The sequence below is a fragment of the Cryptomeria japonica genome, chromosome 5 (assembly GCF_030272615.1).
Source record: "Cryptomeria japonica chromosome 5, Sugi_1.0, whole genome shotgun sequence".
In the NCBI taxonomy this organism is placed as follows: Eukaryota; Viridiplantae; Streptophyta; class Pinopsida; order Cupressales; family Cupressaceae; genus Cryptomeria; species Cryptomeria japonica.
The window spans coordinates 116410113-116430840 of NC_081409.1; the positions used below are offsets into that span (position 1 = coordinate 116410113).

At 33.0% G+C, this 20728-nt stretch overlaps 1 protein-coding gene across 1 annotated transcript; it reads right to left on the reverse strand.

The window, feature by feature from the left end:
- Positions 1 to 7340: 7340 nt before the first annotated feature.
- Positions 7341 to 10302, reverse strand: LOC131076353 (wall-associated receptor kinase 2). Its single transcript, XM_059220383.1, has 5 exons — positions 9438 to 10302; positions 9145 to 9321; positions 8798 to 9061; positions 7794 to 8632; positions 7341 to 7525 (listed from the first exon to the last, which is right to left on the reverse strand). Exons 1-4 carry the CDS (start codon positions 10300 to 10302, stop codon positions 8118 to 8120), a joined length of 1821 nt encoding a protein of 606 aa, XP_059076366.1. The 3' UTR covers positions 7341 to 7525; positions 7794 to 8117.
- Between the last annotated feature and the right edge of the window lie 10426 nt (positions 10303 to 20728).

Below are 20728 nucleotides of genomic sequence, written 5' to 3' on the forward strand. Positions count from 1 at the left end.
GGATCCCTGATGTCTCATGAAGAAAGATTGAAAGATTCTTTTGAAGGTGTGGAGAAAGCATTTTCCTCTAAATTGCTAATCACAAAAAATGAAGATGCAAGCAGCAATAGTGCCAAAATCAATCAAGGCCAAGGTAAAGGGCAAAGCCAAAATTCTTCAAGAGGCAGAGGAAGAGGTGGCTCAAGAGGAAGTGGTGGTTTCAGAGGAAGAGGTAGAGGTAGATTTGATAAGAGAAATGTTCAATGTTACCATTGTAATAGGTATGGCCACTTTGAAAGAGAATGCAGATTGAAAGAAGGTAAAAGTGCTAACTATGCTCAAGAAAGTAGTGACAATCCTCCTGATCACTTATTTTTATCTTATGCCAAGGGTGAAAATACTAGTAAAGATGTTTGGTACCTAGATTCTGGATGCTCTAACCATATGACAGGGAATGAGAAGTTGTTCTCAACAAAGGATGGAAGTTTCAAATCCAAGATCTAGCTTGGTGATGATAAATCATTGGAGGTTGCTGCCAAAGGAGCTATGGAGGTCCAAACAAAAGAAGGTATAAAGAGTATTCATGATATTTATTATACTCCACAATTGAAGCACAATTTTTTAAGTGTTGGGCAGCTATGTGAGAAAAATTATAAAGTAGTCTTTGAGAATAAGACTTGTACTATCTATGATAAGAATAAGGATAATAGGGTGATCACTGTTGTTCCTATGACAAGAAATAGGATGTTCCCCTTGAGGTTTGGTGAACATAACAACAGTTTGGCAAATATGGCTTATGAGGATTCAAGTTGGTTATGGCATCTCAGGTATGGGCATTTAAATTTTCATAGTTTGAAGTTTCTAACCTCACATGCATTAGTTTCTAGTTTGCCCAAGGTTGAGGAACACAAGGAGGTTTGTGAAGGTTGTGCTAAAGGAAAGCATGCAAGAGAAAAGTTTCCAAAGGGCAATGCATGGAGGGCTCATCACCCACTTCAGCTTGTTCATTCAGATATATGTGGTCCTATGCAGACTAAGAGTTTGGGTAAGTCATCATATTTCATCACTTTTATTGATGATTACTCACGAAATTGTTGGGTATATTTTTTGAAGGATAATTGTACTGTGGTTGAAATGGCAAGGTGCATGTTACAAACCAAGGGATTGAGCAATTCTTATTGGGGAGATGGAGTTGCTACAGCGGTGTACATCCTCAACCGTAGCCCCACCAATGCACTAGAAAAGATGACTCCTTATGAAGCTTGGTATGGTAAAAGGCCTAATGTTAATCATTTCAAAGTTTTTGGTTGTTTGGCTTATGTGCATGTACCTGATCAGAATAGACAGAAGTTAGATGCAAAGAGTGAGTCATGTATTTTTATTGGGTATAGTGAGAAAAGCAAGGCTTATAGATTGTATAATCCCCTCACTAACAAGCTTATTGTCTCAAGAGATGTGATTTTTGATGAAGGGGGAGTTTATGGTCATAAAAAAGGCCATGTTGAGAAGCCAAAATCTATTTTGAATGATGATATAATTGCTGATATTGATCATGAGCAGCCAACTAATGTTTCTATATCCAATGGTTTAACTCCACCAAGCAATCCTTCATCAAGTTCTTTAGTACCAAGTTCAAGTCCAGCTTCTTCTCCAAGTTCTACAAGGAAAGTAAGGAGATTGAGTGATATCTACCAGAGGAGTGGAAATCAAGTACATGAAGAAAACCCAGTAGGTGAAACAGTGAATTTTGCTTTATTAGCCAAGGCTGATTTTGAACCATCATGTTTTGAAGATGCATGTACTAATGAGGTTTGGGTGAAAGCCATGGAAAAAGAGATGGATTCCATTCACAGGAATGACACTTGGGAGTTAACAGAACTTCCACATGACAAAAAAAGGATTGGCACCAAATAGGTCTACAAGACCAAGTTTAACAGTGATGGGAGTGTTGAAAGACACAAGGCAAGATTAGTTGCTAAAGGCTTCACACAAAAGTATGGAATTGATTATGAAGAGACATTTGCACCAGTAGCAAGACAAGAGACCATAAGAATGCTGATTTCATTAGCAGCTCAGAAGAAGTGGAGCATACATCATATGGACGTGAAAAGTGCCTTCTTGAATGGGTACTTAGAAGAGGAAGTATATGTAGAGCAGCCACAAGGTTTTGAAGTGGAAGGAAAAGATAATTATGTCTACAAGTTGAAGAAGGCTTTGTATGGCCTCAAGCAAGCACCAAGAGCGTGGTATGCCAGGATTGATGGATATTTTCAGGAGAATGGCTTCCAGAGAAGTAAGAGTGATCCTACCCTTTACTACAAACATGAAGGTACTGATATTCTCATCATAAGTTTGTATGTTGATGATCTTTTGTATATGGGTAGTAGTTCTAAGATGAAAGATGAATTCAAAGCTGCTATGATGAAAGAATTTGAGATGAAAGATCTTGGTCTAATGAAATATTTTCTAGGAATGGAGGTTTATCAAAGTAAGGATGAGATTTTCATTTGTCAAACAATGTATGCACATGATATGCTGAAGAAATTTAATATGACTGATTGTAACCCTGCCTCCACTCCAAGTGCTCATAGAGATTTGTTATGTAGAGATGATGGTGCTGATTTAGTTGATGAGACAACTTACAGAAGTATTGTGAGGAGCTTGATGTTTCTAATCCACACGAGGCCTGATATTGCCTATTCAGTTTCACTTGTTTCAAGGTATATGACAAATCCATCTGAAATACATATGAAGGCAGCCAAGAGGATTTTGAGGTATGTGAAAGGGAATTCAAGTTTTGGTATTCATTACTACTCTTCTGAAAAGTTCAATCTTGTAGGCTTTAGTGATTCAGATTGGGGAGGTAGTATGGGTGACCGTAAATCTACATCTGGAAATTGTTTTTCTTTTGGTTCTGGTTTGATTACCTGGAGCTCGAAAAAGCAAAGTATTGTTGCCCTCTCATCTACAGAAGCAGAGTATGTTGCAATTACCTCAGCAGGTACACAAGCCCTTTGGCTCAGAAAAGTTTTGGAAGAAATTGGAGAAAAACAAATTCAACCTACAGTAATTTATTGTGATAATGTGAGTGCCATCAAGTTAGCTAAGAATCCGGTTCATCACAGTAGAACTAAGCATTTTGATTTGAAATATCACTTCATACGAGATTTGGGTTAAAGTTTTATTGTTGGAATTTCGCCAAAGTTAATCATGTCGAATTCTAACCATATGCCCGTTCCAGAATTTGATGGGAATGATTATGATTATTGGTGCATTAAGATGCTGACCTTTTTGATTGGAAAAGATTTGTGGGAGATTATTGAATCAGGTTATGAAGAGCCCCATAAATCTACATCTGGAAATTGTTTTTCTTTTGGTTCTGGTTTGATTACCTGGAGCTCAAACAAGCAAAGTATTGTTGCCCTCTCATCTACAGAAGCAGAGTATGTTGCAATTACCTCAACAGGTATGCATCCCTTTGGCTCAGAAAAGTTTTGGAAGAAATTGGAGAAAAACAAATTCAGCCTACAGTAATTTATTGTGACAATGTGAGTGCCATCAAGTTAGCTAAGAATCCGGTTCATCACAGCAGAACTAAGCATTTTGATTTGAAATATCACTTCATACGAGATTTGGTGCAAAAGAAGGATGTCGAATTGAAGCACATCAACACCCAAGATCAGCTAGCAGATATATTCACCAAAGCAGTTGTGAAAGCTCAGTTTATAGCACTACGAGATAAGATTGTCAGCCCTCTCAGCATCAAGGGGAAGTATGTTGATAAGTGATGCTGCTCTAGCATGCAGCTCCATGCAACTCCAGTTTGGACATGAAGCTATCCATTCATCACCATGCATAAGCTATTTTTAGTTAATATCTTTGGCCATGCTGGGAGTGAAGGAGAATGTGAAAAACAATTTGAAAGCAATGATGGCACTAGCAGTGTTGGGAAGGCTATTGGACAATATTTCCCCAGACTTAGCAACGACTATGATGGCAGAGAGTTTTCTTACTACTATCATTAATCACTATGTTGAATTAGAGAAAGCGTCTTTCTCTCACTGGTTTTTGCAGTTCAGCGAATTCCAGGAAAGCCTGTTGGCTGACAATCTATTCCTTGTAATGATTACCTTGGAATGCGTTGTACCATTCCAGGTGGAGTGTGAATTGGGAGAAATTGGCATTGCATGCCAAATGTTTGATAGAATGATGCCATTTTTTAATGTGTTTCTATCGCCCAAGGTTTCTAATGCAAATAAGTGCTTGGTTTTGGACATTGAGGCACTGTATGATACTTGCTTCAATGTTGTGCTATTCGAGTGGGAGGTAGCCCTGATGGCTCAAAGAGAGGATCATCGAATTCTCAAGCGTACGTTTCATGTTGTTGTCTTTCTCCAAAGTGAGGTAAATCTCATGGTATTTGAGAATGATGGCACGCCTTTAGATTTTATGTTATGGGGGAGCATACAAACAGGAGCCCTTGATGGAGAGTATTATGAATATATCGAAAGTGGTGTTTTTGGTTATGAATTACTGGGTATGTTTGTGCCTGCGAAAGTAGTAAGCCAAGATGTTCGGCTGTTAGATTTTGAGGAGTCTGATTTGATTTGGAGAAGGCGTATCCGTAGCGTATGTGAGCAAGAGTTCGCAAGGTTAAAATCTAGCACGCTGGTTGTAATGTGATTTTTTGAAATGGAAACAGGGATGTTCTGCATGGCTATACTGGTTGGCCTTCACGGGGGAGATTTTTGGGAATGTGAAGCCCAACAGACACATGACTGTTCGACTTCTCCAGACTCTTCAATTCATATCTGATATGTTTATATAATGGCTGTGTGCAGCCCATGTATTTAATGAGTTGATTAATAGAAGTGATTCCCTGCTTTGAGTGTGGATGTAGGCAAATTTGCTGAACCACAATAAATCGTGTGTTGTTTGCTTTTTCTATTTTTGTTATCCTTTTCTCTGCTCATTCTAATCCTTACAATTGGATGATCACTCATTCTAATAATACTAACATAAAAAATCTAAAATATATATTAATACCTACAAAATGAAATTATTAAAAATATAATATGAATATATAATGCTTATTATATTTTTCATAATAAATATTAATTTTTTTTATGAAACTAATGAATGATAATTTCTTTGCAATGGTTGAATTCAAACCTCAAATATGAACCACACCAAATTTTGAGATTGTATAGTGTTTATCATCCTATAAACAAGTCGAACGTGTGGAAGGATTTTCATTTGAACCAACGGAGTTCACAATATCAATGTCTCAAAAGAAATAGGCGATTACTTTCACTCCAAAAAATTCTCATTTGTTCTACGGTTGGGGCTTATATTCCAAGTGAACGAAGGACTTGCACCAATTTCTCAAGTAAATAAATAGGCGATTACTTTCACTCCAAAAATTTCTCCCCTCCACACAATTGCCACCGCAGTTTTCCACACGGTGCGCTTTAAACCGAAAATCTTTCCACCTGTTTTTACACGGTGGGCTTCTTCAATGGTTTGAAAATTCTTCACACATTGATGGCAGAATTTCATCGACTTGGAAAATAAGCCCAACCATGGAACGACTGAAGAGACGTGTTATAATGAAATATTGATCTTGAAATGTAGTACTCTTAACAGGGTGTAATGCAATATTGGTCATGTAAATATCAAGTAGAAAAATGCTTAAAAATGGGTAGCTATTGGTACATGTGAAACTTAATAATGAGCTTTTTTTAAAAACAAATATTTTTTTAAAGTTAATAATTAGAGAGTTGGGTGTACAAGGAGTGAATAGTGATTGAAACATAGACGGTAAATGAAAAAGTGTAATGAATTTATATAAATATTTTTTAATTGAAAATATAAAGAAAAAAATAAATATTTGAAAAATGAAATATAATTCAATTGAAGTATAATATTCAAGAAGGTGAATCTTTATTCTAAGGCCAATCTACATGGAAATCAAAGAATTTAGGTAAGTCCTTTGGCTCTCTTGTAGAACATTTTGAAAATAATGTAATAAAGCCTACAACAGAAGATAATTGAATTGTTTATCATAGCCCTAGAGTTACCAAACAATGTAGTGGGGGAGAATGGTATGGTATTAAATATAAAAAAACAATTATAAATTCTTACAATAAATATTGTGCATTACAACAAATTGTATGAAACTAGTTGCATAGTTAGTAACTTAGCACTATGCTTATATACTTTTTGTATTATTACTTTTCTTTCATATAGAGATATACCTAACAGAGTGTTAGAGACCCAACAACCCAGCGTTGAGGATTTCATATTCATTCATTAGCATTGAAAAACTATACATGAAGTAAATCCATAAGTTGTAATATTCATATTCACCATTGTAATAATAGCAATCCAACACCAAAAATACATCATAGCTAATTGTATGAAACCAAGGACATGGTTAATAATTTAGCATCATGTTTCTATATTTTTTGTGCTTTTAAGATCTTTAATATAATTTCATTCTTTGTTGAGTCTAAAAAACCCAACAACCTAGTGCTGAAGCTTTCATCTTCATTTTTTACACTAAAGAATTATGCACAAAGTAAATTCATAAGTTGTAATATTTATTTCTAATTTAGATAGATATTTCCATTTCCTTATTTGAATATAACAAGAAGTTAAGTACAATTTTAGATTAAATATTTATGACCATTACAATATTTAAATTTTATTGATTTAAATAAACAAAGATTATGACAATAAAAAATATTTAAACATTCGCATCGTAAATTAAAAGATTTAAAATAAAAAAATTAATTAGTGAAATAAATGATTGTATATTAACCAATTAACTATATATTTACTACACAATAAATTATTATTTTTATCAAATAAAATGCATTAATTACAAATAATATATTTATATTATTCATAACACAATTATATCTTTACCTTTAAGATTAGAGACATGAAATTATCTTCTTGTAGTGAATTATTTCTATTAATAACCTTTTTGATATCAAACATATGCAACTAACTTCAGCAAATGAAGGCTCAAGTTTTAAAATTCGACCATGATCACAAATCTAGTCATTATAAATTCAAGTAACAGTGCATGCAAGTTAAGAATCATGTGTAAATTTCAGCATGTTCACAAGCTTAGCTAGTGTAGTACGTATGTTCATATGGCTGTCCATACTATTAGTATATCTGATTGTGCTCATGACAGCAATCTTGTAATCACTGTTTTTTTTTCTTTGGAAACTACCAATTATCTAATTCTATGTGACTGTTTCGCTTGGTTTTAATAGAAACAAACATATAGAACTATACATTAAGAATTCTTATATCACAATTAGATAATAAATTTTATAAACACCTTCTGACCATAAAAACCATATAATGTACTGCACTAGGATTGTGCATAATTACAACTTGTTTCTCACAAGAAATCAAATAAAATATTTAATACTTGCACAACACCAAAAATTAAATGGACACATCAAAATGTAACAATAGCACGACACTAAACATATCGTGACTGCAGTAGCTGCTGTTTGCAAAATACCTGCACGTATAAAATGAGTAAAAATAAGAATAAACTGAGGTAAATATGATTTGTTGCTTCATACTAGAGTAAGAAACTTTGGCATAATTTTCAATCAACCAGGTAGAGAAAAAAATGATTTGTTGTGTCATACGAAAGGAAAACAAAATTGCTACTAGAAACAACACGTATAAACGTAATTAAAGGCTTGTTAGCCATTCTATAGCACGCCATAAGAGACAAGCCTTATTTTCCGCTTCTTAGAAATAAGACATGAAGAGTGTCTAACCTGCTTGCTTCTTCAGTAATGCATTGGCTTGGATCATCGTGCATACATATCTAGCATCTCAATCTGAATCAATGCAGTGGAAGGACCCTCCGGAGAAATTGCCTTAACAGATGGTGAACTGTAGTAATAATCCTCTCTAGGATCCTTAGAAGTACCATCACTTGTAGTTGGCAAAGGATGATAACTCGACCTAGCTTGTTTTGGATCACCAGTGTGCTCGACAAGACTCGCATCTCCATAAAAACCTGGCTGTTTTGTGGCAGCTCTTATCCAAACAAGTTCCTCCACTACCTCTCTCATGGATGGCCTTGCTTTTGCTTTCACTTACAAGCATGCTTTTGCTAATCTTGCCATATTCTCCATCTGCCCTTGGATTTCCTCTTTCACCACTTTAGGATCAAAAATTTCAATGAGGTGGTTGTCATTAATTGCGGACAAGAAATGGTCATACAGAGCACAAGTAGATTCTCCTATAGAGAGCAATGGCTTCAAACCCGTGAGAAGCTCCACCAAAACTACGCCAAAGCTAAATACGTCACTCTTATCTGTAAACTGGTTGCTCCTCACGAACTCAGGATCCACATAACCTGGAGTGCCAGATGCAAACATGATGCTCAAGTGTCTATCATCCGAAGGGCGCAGTCGAGAAAGACCAAAGTCTGCTACTTTTGGTGTAAAAGTATTGTCTAGCAAAATATTTGAAGATTTTATGTCCCGATGGAAAATTGGTTGAGCAGCCTGAAGGTGCACATATGCTATTGCCTCTGCTGTTTCAATGGCAATCTGTCTCCTTGTCTTCCATGTCAAATGGTTCTCTCTAGAATGTAGATGATCAAAAACTGTTCCATTTGACACAAATTCTTATACAAGCAATGGGAATTGACTTTCCATACAACAGCCAAACAATTTCACTACATTCCTGTGACTAATATGGGACAAGACTATAATTTCATTGATAAACTCATCAGAAACTGATTTGGGTTTTTTAATTGCTACAGGCATACCGTTCACAAGAACTCCTTTGTACACAGTTGCAAAGCCACCTTTCCCAAGTTCTGTTGAAAACTTATTGGAAGCCATTTCCAGCTCTCTTTCAGAAAATATTTTGAGGCTTTCTTTTCCTCCCATAGAAGCAATGCGTTCCTGCAACTGTATCCCACCATTCTGGCGAAAATTCTTTTCTCTAGCATGTTTCGAGCGACGCATGCTCAAACACCAAAATAGTCCACAAGCTACCATAGAAACTCCAACGAATGAAGAAACAGCGCCTGCACTCTCACCAAACAATTTTTTTTTACTACATGTGGTGTATTTATTTTGAAAAACATACAAAGGCATGCCATAGGCTCACCTATGATTGCAAGTTTGAGGTAGTTGGAGCTTCTGGATATACATCTTGTCCCATTATGAAACCCATCTCCCTTATATCCCTCTGCACATGAACAATTGTATGTACCTGCAAAATTGTGGCATATTCCTCCTTCCTCTGCTCCAACGCACATATTCGATCCTTTGCATTCGTCTGTATCTGAATAGTCATCATCATTACGGTTAGAAGATTTGAGATTTGAAAGAGAAATGATTATTAATGTCAACACACAAGACTAGCAATGGTTATCACTAACAAAAGTGCGGAGATAATACCTGTGCAATCTGTGCCATTAGAGTAACCATTTCCTTCATATCCAGGCAGGCATCTGCATACGTGTCCTTGTCCAGAAGGGGAGTCAATACATTCAGCATTGGAGGAGGCGCAAGAATAATTCGCAGTTGCTTTAGCCATGGAACAATTCTGAAGGCTAATGCCCCAGTTAAGGCGGAGACCATGGTAAGCCTTCAGGCCATCTCCCCAGAAGAGGTTTGTGTTATTGTCTACTATAGTGAAGGTGGATGGTTCCAATATGGTGGACAAGCCACAAGTAGTAGTGTTGAGCAAACTAAACAAACTGCCGCCAGTGAAATTTAACCACGCCCAGTTATCTGGGAGAGTAATTTCACAACAGCCATAACGGCAGTATGGCGGATCAGTTTGAGAATCACATGTTGATACACAACGTGCCTCTCCCCAATCCCCATATGTGTAGGAACCCACCGCGTTGCAGCCAATAACTATGAACTTATTTGACATGGAAATAGTGAAAGGCCCACCTAAAGGTGGCTGGAAGTAAGCTGAGGCAGTACTGTTTGAAATACATGACTGAGCCCAGATGCTAGAAGAATTTATGATGAGAGAACCGGTATAATCGATCTCTATAATCCTATAATAGAAGCCTTGAAGATACTCGTCAGTATAATTACCGGAGTAGGCAGTAAAGAATGGAGCGAGTATCCCACTATACGGGTCCTTCCTACATGTGACCTGAAAGCCAGGGTATCCACAATGAGAATTTTTAATCCAAAAAGGATAGCTCACATTCATCGAACCACACTTTTCAGGAACACATTTCGCACCAGTAAAGCCGACCATACAGACACAAATTAGAAAGCGAACCACTCCTCTGCAATCCATTTGCGTTTGCAACAACATCTTATGTTTTAGCAAAATCAGCCACTCAATAAGTTGTCACAACAAGAAGGAGGATGTTAACAGGATGAACAGCCGGGTGAAATAAATAGCCGAGTGCATGGTTGACTGGGCAACAGCAGAAGACTTTGGTAAGCACCTACCCCTAAATGCTGACAAATCTCCAAGATGATTTTATTCGTTTTAAAATACAGCAAATTAATATTACATTCGTGACCAAAGACAAAGTTGTAAGGAGTAAAGTGAGTTTCTACCACTAACGCGTCCAAATATCGGGGTCTACAGTATAGTGAACAAAAGAAATTCGGTTGAGAAATTCAAACTTTATGATATTAAAGTACCCACCAAGTTTCGTAATGATTCCACAAAGAGAATTGCAATCGACCGAGGAACTTTCCGTCTTCTTAAAATAAAAGTAAAATAAAATTCGCACAATGTATTTTATTTTATGTGGAAAAGAATCATCTGCGCTTCTTGCGTGTAAAGATATGGTATAACGTGAAGTGATCAATCCTTGAACTTAGTATGCATTTTTTTAATATTTTTTTTTTTTTCTTCTGAGATCTACTAATCATATGTCTACAATTCTATTATTCAACATTTTCGAAGCTTTTCTTTATTTACATGTCCTTGCCAGCTTTTAACTTCCTCCTCCCTTGTTAAGGATGCTAACACATGGTAATATATGCATTTTTTTCTATTTGTTGCAACTTATCTAATTTTTTTAGTATTGTCAAGGAAGTTGGTACAAAGATATGCACAAAAGATAGATAAAAAGAGGAGAGATGAGAATCAACAATCAAGTAAGTTGGTACAAAAGATATCCACAAAACATGGATAAGAGAAGGAGAGATAAGAATCAACAATCTGCTTAAGAACTTTTGAGATCTTTGCAACAAAAGACTAAATTGTTGCCTTTGTCAGAAATTCTATCACCTTTCTATTATCCATCACTCTCATGATCCAAGGTTTACTTCCATATTGTTTTGAATGGTGAAATTAGCATATTATGCAATTTCCCATTTTCTTTTGTCATTTAATGTGTTTAGTCATGCACACATTTCAAGGTGTATTTTGAATCTCTAAATTTGTCAAAGAGATGCATTAAAAAATGGTGGGGGGATGCCAGGGAAGAATTGATTTTATGTTTGTAACAATATTGTTTTTAGGTAAACAAATTTGAACTAACGAGTGTAAAAAAGTTTAAATGATAATTTAGTTATAACAACATAGGAGTAGATGGTAAAAAACTCAAAGATAGTAGGAGTTAAAGAATAGGTTGTATGTTTCACTAGATAATATTGATAATCGAGTTATGATTGCAAATACATTTGTCTTTCTAGAATGTATGAAATACCTAGCACTAAATAAGTTACATTTCCAAGACACTTCAAATTAGATAAGGCATCCGACTTTGCATGCAAATCATTTCATTTGTCAATATGTTTAGATATCAAGATACTTTCTCCAAAGTAAGCATAAAAGTAAATGGAAGATTGCAAGGATATACTAATTTTAGCATGATACTATACCCAAAATTTGAGGTTCATGTGAATTCTAGAATTTTCACACATCTAAAAGTAGGTAGTATTCACAAACATGTATGTAAAGTATATATCTCAAACATACAAAGTACATAGAATAGTAAGCATATTTAAACTATCTGTTTTTATTTTGATACCTAAGAACTATTTGTCCAAATCCCTATTATTCTAACTTTTTTTTTCAATTCCTAGAATTGAGAAGAGATTTTGATATTTAATCACCTACACATTTTTTAATAGGATTCCAAACATCTTTCCCTGCTATATTTTGAATTATGTATGGAATAAAAAATTTACCACCTTTTTCACATTAGTAACCCTATTCTCCTTTCAAAAACAAATGACTAGATTATTTTCTATGACTAGAATCTAGACAAGTAATATGCCTACCTTTTATTATTTGTTGCAACTTATGCAACTCCTAAAAATTATTAAAGGAAATAACATCTACATGATATCCAAAAAAATAATTGGACAAATAAAGGAGGAATGATAAAAAAAAGTCTACTTAAGAACTTCCAAGATTTGTGCAACCAAAGACTAAACATTAATTTTCTCCAAATAAAACTTTCTTACACTTTTAACTACCTTTATCCCCAATAGTTTGATATCTCACTAGATTGCTCTTTATTTTTAAGTTAGCAAATAAAATAAAGCTTTGTCCACCCTTAATCTTGTTATACTTATTTTTCCTTCAATAAAACACTACATTACAAGTATACACGAGAAGGTTATAACACAAACAACTTTTCCATCAGTTTTGAAGAAACTAAAAACTTGCTAAATAATATTGATCACTAACAGGTATATTAGCATCTTTTGTGATCAATTTCATTTTTTTCTAGAAAACTTTAGAAATTTAAGTTAGTTCAGTAACAAGAATCAAATAGTTCATTAATCTTAACACAACTAATAGTATATTAATTTTAAATAATACTTAGTTTTCTATAAATATAATATTTATAGAACTGAGAATCCAATGCAAGGTATTTCTAGAAGAAATACTTGTTAAAGTTAACTATAAACAATATAAATTTTACTGTTAAAAATAATATTTTCATAGGAAACTTTTCATATCGATAATTAAATATTAAAATTGACCTAACAATACTTTTATTGTAATATTTTTGCAAGGATAAACCAATAAAAGTGAGTTTAAATTTTAGGCAAAAATTAAAAAATACAAAAATAAATCACACCTAAGATTTCTTAAGTTTGATTAAACTATCTTTGTTCAAACTAAGTCATCCCACCCATGGTGCCTATTGGAAAGATGGGGTTTCATTGAATCCCCTTAAATTGCTCCTTTGTGAGTTCTATAATTGATAGAGATTTCCAACTGTTTTAACACTTTTGCCTACAAACTAAATGAGATACATTATTATGTGGTGAGGACTCAACAACGATTGTGCCATAAGGACTCAATATTGTTTGTGAGATTAAAACAAAAAATAAGTCAAATTAGGAATTTAATACAAGTGACTAGCACTAATTCTACTTAGTATTTATTTGATATATAAACGTTTAGTAATAACATCAAATATTTAACCCAGTCTTAGGAATATAGAGTATCCAAATATTTTCCTTTGGTTAAAGTGGATGGCATATACTACTCTATTTAATCCTACTTAACTTTCACAAATAGGAGTTACATACTATTTATTAGCATGATTTCACTTGTGTTTAGTTTCTCTATTCTTATTATGAATCATAACTTTGGTTACCCACATTCCAACTTCTTTCTCTAGGAGTTTTTGAAGAAATCTACCTGACAGGTGAACTCACAATAATGGTTCCCACTTTTTTGCCAGTTTTGACACTAAGATGAACATTTTAAAAATAATCTTCAACTTCCAACAACTATAACTTTTTAACTATTAAGAATTTGAAGATGATGTAAATTAGTGATTTGTACCATTTTGTTTGTAGATTCTAAATATATCTTTTCAAATTCTTTTGAAGATTTTTTTTAAAAAAATTCCATCTCCCTCGAAAAGTAGTTTTTTACAGCAAACAACATTTTTTAAGAGTGATGTGCCTCCTGAAACACAACTCTTTTTCTATAAATGATAAAAATTCAATTTTTTTGAATTTTAGTTTGTAACATCAATATCTAGGGCTTGCAGTTGGTTTGCTAGTGATATGTTGAATATTTTTCATTTTATTAAGTTTTGAAATTTGACTAGTTATATTTTAGACATAGATGTGCATTTGAAAATATAACTTCTTCTATATATATCGAAATTCAATTTTTTTTTGCTGTTAGAAAGAAGACATCAATACATAGGGCATAGATATTTTTCATTATTATTTTTAATTAGTTTACTATTTTTCCCAATGCATTGAGTAGGTAAGTTCATCTTCGGTGAAAAACCTAAATTTAGTAAAATTTAAAAAACAAGATCATAATAAACTCACAATGCAAAAAAATTATAGTTGTTGGAAATCTTGCTTCGAGCACTACCATCCTATATTTTTGGGTTGTCAAAATTCTTTCATGTGAGCCTTGAACCAGAGGTTTGAAGGCCAAAATTCTGCAAAAAGTTGAAGAGTTTGGGGTGGAGAAGCATAGAAAGAGGGTTCGAATGAACCCCCCTAAATTCATTTTATAATGGTTAAAAGATAGTTAAAAAGGGGGTTTGAGTGAACCCCATAAAATATTAATAAAAAGGGGGTTCGAGCGAACCCCAGTGATGTCACATGTACGATCGAATTGGGGGCTTTGCTCGAACCCCAAAGGGTAGTTCACTCGAACACCCCCAATTCATTCGAACCCCCCCAAAGTGTATTTTTCCCACCTGCAAATTTTGTTTATGGGAAAAAGTGGGAACCATTATTGTTCTTCTTAAAATAATTCATTCATTATAACAAGAATTCTTCTTAAAATAATTCATTCATTATAACAATAATTCTTCTTAAAAGAATTCATTCATTTTTTTATAATTTTTTTAAAATATTTTAGATCCAATGTTCATTTACACCATTTGAATTTTCCCTATTGACTCATATTGATACTACTCTATAAATCATTAATAATATTATACATCATTAATAATATTACTATCATGGAGTCTATTTTTTAAGCTTTACAACTATGATTGGTGAAAAAAATTCTTCCTCAAGTGGGAGTTATTTGTTTATTATAATGGTATGAAGTGTATACATTTTAAAAGATAGTAATTATTCTTTAAATGGAGGTTTAGGTACACACATCTCTTTCTCTAAAGAAATCTAAGATAATAAAGGTGTCTACAACTATTTTTATTATTTTTGGTTCTATGTTAACTTAACCAAATTACAATTGAACAAATAATAAATAACATATTTCTCATTCACCATGTCTCTACAATTTTTTAAGATTTAATAATGTAATGAGAGTAGAGAGAAGATTCATAAGAAGATTATCTATCTTTATTTAAGAGATGTTTTTTATTAAGGCAAAAGCAGGGTTTGAGGGAACCTGAAACCCCATATTTTTAAGGATGTTATCAACTTTCCAACAATATAAGGCTTATCTTATTTCAACTTTAATAAATAATTATTATTTATTTTCTAATTGAATTCTAAGAAAAGTCTTGATTGATAGACTGATTAAAAAACACTCATAACTTTCAAACAGTATAAAAAATTTTCAATCCAAAACATGTGTCATATCCTATGCTTCGTCTACTATAGGAAAAAATTTAAAAAAAATGAATTTCATAAGGTTTCTACCAAGTAAAGGTGGTCAGACGTAGGAGTTTCTGAATTTCTGAAAAAGTTGTAGTAAAAAATTCATAAATAATTATTTAATTTATAAAAACTTATAAACAAATATGGGTCACATCTAGACATGATTCTAATACTTATATTATAAATCTTATAAAAAAATTCTATGATTTGACTGTGATTAGGGTGGTCAGACATATGCCTACTTCTTATCTTTTTCCTAAAATTTTAGTACCACTGCATTGAAATTTGAAATTTTCATCAAATAGGATTCTTTTTTCCCCCCCAAAAAAACTAGTAGCTTAGAAACTACATTCAATTTTATATAGATTCTCTTCTTACATATTTTAAAAATAATGTTCATAACTTAATCAAATTTTTCATGTCAAGTTGCATAACTCTAATTTTCTAAAATTCCATTGCCACTTAAGGGCCTGTTTTGGCACACCATGGTCCTGCACATACCCATCTTGTATCCCACATGTAAAATATATCAAATTAGTTTGTTAAACAATATGAAAATATAACTACTTTTGAGTAATATAAAAAGTTATAAATACGTGCAAGAGATTATTTCACCATAATAAATAATATTTCGAGGAGGACAATCGACCCTACATACCTTTCTCTTTCTTGGGAATTCAATGAGTGGGAATAGTTAACCACCCAAGATATCCTCAAATAGCCAAGTTAGAAATCAAGATAAAGCATACATGAAAGAATTAACTCAAAATTCATTTATAAGATACTTACTAGCTTTGTTTTAAACCTATATTTATCCCAATTATGTGGAAATAATTTTCAAGTTATTAATGGATCAAATTTTGTATTTTTTCCTTTTAAAAAGACCCATCCATCAAGGCTTCCCTCTAGCACCTTTTCTCCATGTTCTATATATTCATGCATTTGGTCACTTCCTTTACAATTGCCTACACCCAAAACATTATTCATGGCATTTCTCTCCCTATATTGAATCCTCATTTATTTACTGATACTTTTTATTTGCATAGAATTTAGGGATAAAATTATAGCTAATACATGATTTTCTAGATATTTACTATGATCCCTTAGGCTCCTAAAAGTTAATGCATAAAAGTAAAGTTTTAGCTCCTTCTCCATGCTAGATTCCTCTTGGGTGGCATCAATCTAAGTATCAAGTGGCCTCTTCGTAATTAGGAATTCATTTTTGTCTTGATGTCTCCCTAGTAGATATGTGAAAGTGTTATTTTAGTAAATAAAAGAAAAAAATTTGATGGATGCAAGGAATCCTTATTATCCCTTGTAGATATGTGGAAGTGTTATTTTAGTAAATAAAAGGAAAAAAAATTGATGGATGAAAGGAATCCCTAATATTGATAGATGTATGGAAGTAGCTAATAAAACCCTCCCATTTATTTATGCTTATGTCCCATATTTGTTGAACCGTCTTCCAAATATTATTAAACAGTAAGCTGACTCTACTAACTAGAGGCTTCTTATGGGTGAAATGTGGTAACAAAATAGATATGATAGTATTAGCTTGGTTCTATTGTACATTCAAACCAAGGATCAAGTTAATTTAGAATTCATTAAGCCTACCACCCAAGGAATGTCTCTCATATAAAAATAAATTGTAAGAGCACTTTGGGGATATTGTCCCTAGAAATGTATAATATGATATTGCATTATAATAGTTACAAATACAATTTAATTTCTTAATTCTTTTTTGGGAAAAAATATTATATTCACATGCTTTAACTCAATTCAATAGCATTTGGAATACCTAGCAACTATTTCTCCCTTATTAAACCTATACAATTATTTTTTTAGGAGCAACTTCCCTACTTCATCTATTTTGTGGAATGGGCTAATACAAGTGGCTAACTACCCTACTATACTTTGCAACCAAATTAATTAATAAGCTTTGTTTCAAAATTTTCAAGACACATGGGATATTCCCTCTTTCGTACCCCTTTCTCGATCAGACTATTTAGACTCATGTTGACTTCAGTTGACTTTTTCAGTGGATACATTATTGTGATATTTTATTTAGACTTTATGCGATGTTGTTATATGCTTTTATTTGAGTGGCAGTGCATGTTATCATGCAATATTTCCTTATTAATGTTTAAATGTAATTTTATTGGAGTCCTGACATGGACTGACACATTTACTTCATACGTGTGATGCGTTATATACATGTTTCATGTTTGTAAGTGTATGGGGTGCGAGGGGATGACTTTCCTTCACTCACTTCATTAAGACAGGGAACATCATGATTCTCCTTCACTACTGTGTTTTCTGTGATTCTATATGTATGCACATGTAGCTCGTTGATGCAGAGAATTGCAAGTACAAGTACCATGTAGGTACGGGGTATCGTCTCCACCCGGCTTCACAGGTTTGAGCATACCTTACTGATCTGATGGAAGTGGAGGAGATAATCCTAAGACTTACATTTTACCCTAGTCATGCTCATGTGAGCATCGCTAGTCGCCGTCAGTTCCCTATGTTTGGTATGCGGGTCGTGTATTGGTTTGATTTATGTAGTTGCATAATATGCATTTGGTGGAATTGATTATTATATTTTAAGTGTTTAATTAGATTAAATATATTATTATGCTTTGGTAAATAAAAGAGATTAATTTAAATAGTACCCCTTTATATATTTAATTGATAAATGAAATTGTTTAAATCTTATTGCTAGCAAATTTGATTACATGTGATTTTCAAAATTGTGAATTAAATCCCTTGTATGCATTTTGGAAAAGTTATAGAAATAAAAATAAAATAAAATAACCTCTCTTTGACTTTTGAAATAGAATTTGAGTTTTATTTAATTCGGGAAAATAAATTGGAGAGAATAGACTTTGTTTTAAAATTTACTTTTTGAGGCATGAATGTGATAGGTTGAGAAAAATTTCAACCTAAAATAGTTTTAGGTTAAAAAATTTATATTTCTACCCTGCTCTTCACGGGAAGGAGGAGGCAGCTTTGTTTGAAAAAAAATTGGGTCTTCATCTGGTTGGGGAAATTTGCTCAGTTAGAGGATCAACTCTTCTCAATTGAACATCGAGGATAGCTATTCAAGGTTGGAATCTGGTTTATCCCTTTGTTTGTTTGAATTTGTTTAATTTAAAAGAATTCCCTATGTGTGTATGTTTGTATTTTATGTTTTAGAAAACTCTTTCAAATTTGTTTGGAAAGGAAATGGAAGTTCAAATTTTGGCTTTAGATTCTAGTATCTTTCTGCGAATTTAATTTCTCATTGTGGAAAATGAATAATTCTTTAAAAAAAAAAATTATATTTCTGTGTGTTGGAAAGAAACAAGAAATTTCATCTGAATCTCTCATTTTAAGTTTCTAATGGTAAAATTAGTTTGTTTTCATGAAATTAGAGGGGAGGATGTTTGAATTTTGTCCAATTTTACCCCTATGAGAGGTTATGCTGGCAAAATTTTGCCAATTTTGGTATTTTGGATTTTCTCATAAAATTGTTTTCCTCTAAAAAAAAAATTTTGAGTTTGCATTCCAAAATTTATTTGGAATGAAGCTATTTTTATTTCTTGATGTTGAATCAAGAAATGTAAGTTTAAACTTATTTAAATCGATGGCCTGAGGGAGCCACGACTATGGCTTCCCACAGCTGTGACAGTCATGGGTGTGGATTCCCACAACCGTGACTGCCCACAACTGTGGACAAACAGAGCTGCGGGCTGTGAACAAATACAGCCACAAGTTGTGGCTGCCCACAGTCTTGCGTAGGCTTTGGGAGACGAGGCAGTGATGGGACCCGCAGGGTGGGCCACCGTCCTCTCTTCCATACTTTTAGTTTTTATTTTTATTATTTTTATTATTTTTATTTTTTATAAATTTAATTTAATTTAAATTATTTAATTTTAAATAATATTTTTTTAATATATAATATATTAATGGCTAAATTCTTAGTTGTTAATATTAATTTTATAATGTTTATAATATGATATGTGTGTGTGTGTGTGTGTGTGTGTGTGTGTGTGTGTGTGTGTGTGTGTGTGTGTGTGTGTGTATTTGTAATATTAATATATGTTTTGGATTCGAGTATTATCTTTCGGAGCTTCTTGATTAAATTAATTTGGTTTATTTTAGGACTAATTATCTATCATGTGGAGGATCAATAATTTTAAAATGGATAATTGATAGAATTTATTATTATTGAAACAGTGAAATTATGTTTGTTTTTTTTTAATCAATTTTGTAAACATAGAAAGATAGGCCAAATGAGACAGATAGAAAAACAATGTGACTTGATTTCTTATATATATTGTTATCATGATGTTATTTCCTGATTTCTTATGTGCTTGGCTCGTAATGAGTTGTAAAATCATTAATTTAGTTGTTTATGCAAATTGTTGTGTTGCTTTTCTATGATGGTCTTGTTTCATAAATAAAGTGTAATCTTCGATATCTCAACCTAGGTGGTTAGATTTTGTTAACAACGAACTGTTACTATGTTTGAACTTCTGTGTAGGCGTGATTTTTGTGTATCATGTCTTAGGGTTCAGTTGAGCTTGTGTAGTGTCGTAAGGGAGAGTGGCTTTCAATTATGGGTCGCACCCAAAGTGGTAGCAGGGTAACCCATCAAAAGTTTGCTTAAAAAGTGATAACTTATTAAAATATTAGGGGGTTTAGTAGATGAAACACTAAATAAAATAATTGTGCCTTGCTCATGGCTGAGTGCTAGTACAAACTGAGGATGCAGCGAGAAGGCCTAGAATGGCAAGCCAAAAACCTTGTCCTCATGAAAGGATTGTTTGGGTCCACATGAGACTTGGATGGAGTTGGGGGTTCGGGAGAGGTCACCAAGGTAACCCATGATATATATATGTATATATATATATGTATCTATATACATATATATATATGTATATATATATGTATATATATACATATATACATATACATATATACATATATATACATATATACATATATATATGTATATATATACATATATACATATATATATGTATATATGTATATATATATACATATATATATGTATATATGTATATATGTATATATACATATATATATATGTATATTACAAAACTCTTAGGATAAAATTTAATTCATTTAGTTGAACACGCGTTTTCACATGTTGGCTCCAAAATGACATGGTACGGATCATAAACATTCAT

Coding starts and splice junctions, on each gene's coding strand:
- LOC131076353 (XM_059220383.1), bottom strand. CDS start 10,302: ATGGATTGCAGAGGAGTGGTTCGCTTTCTAATTTGTGTCTGTATGGTC. Junction 9,062..9,144: donor CCTCAAACTTGCAATCATAG/GTGAGCCTATGG, acceptor GTGAGAGTGCAG/GCGCTGTTTCTTCATTCGTT. Junction 8,633..8,797: donor CAAAGGAGTTCTTGTGAACG/GTATGCCTGTAG, acceptor CAAATGGAACAG/TTTTTGATCATCTACATTCT.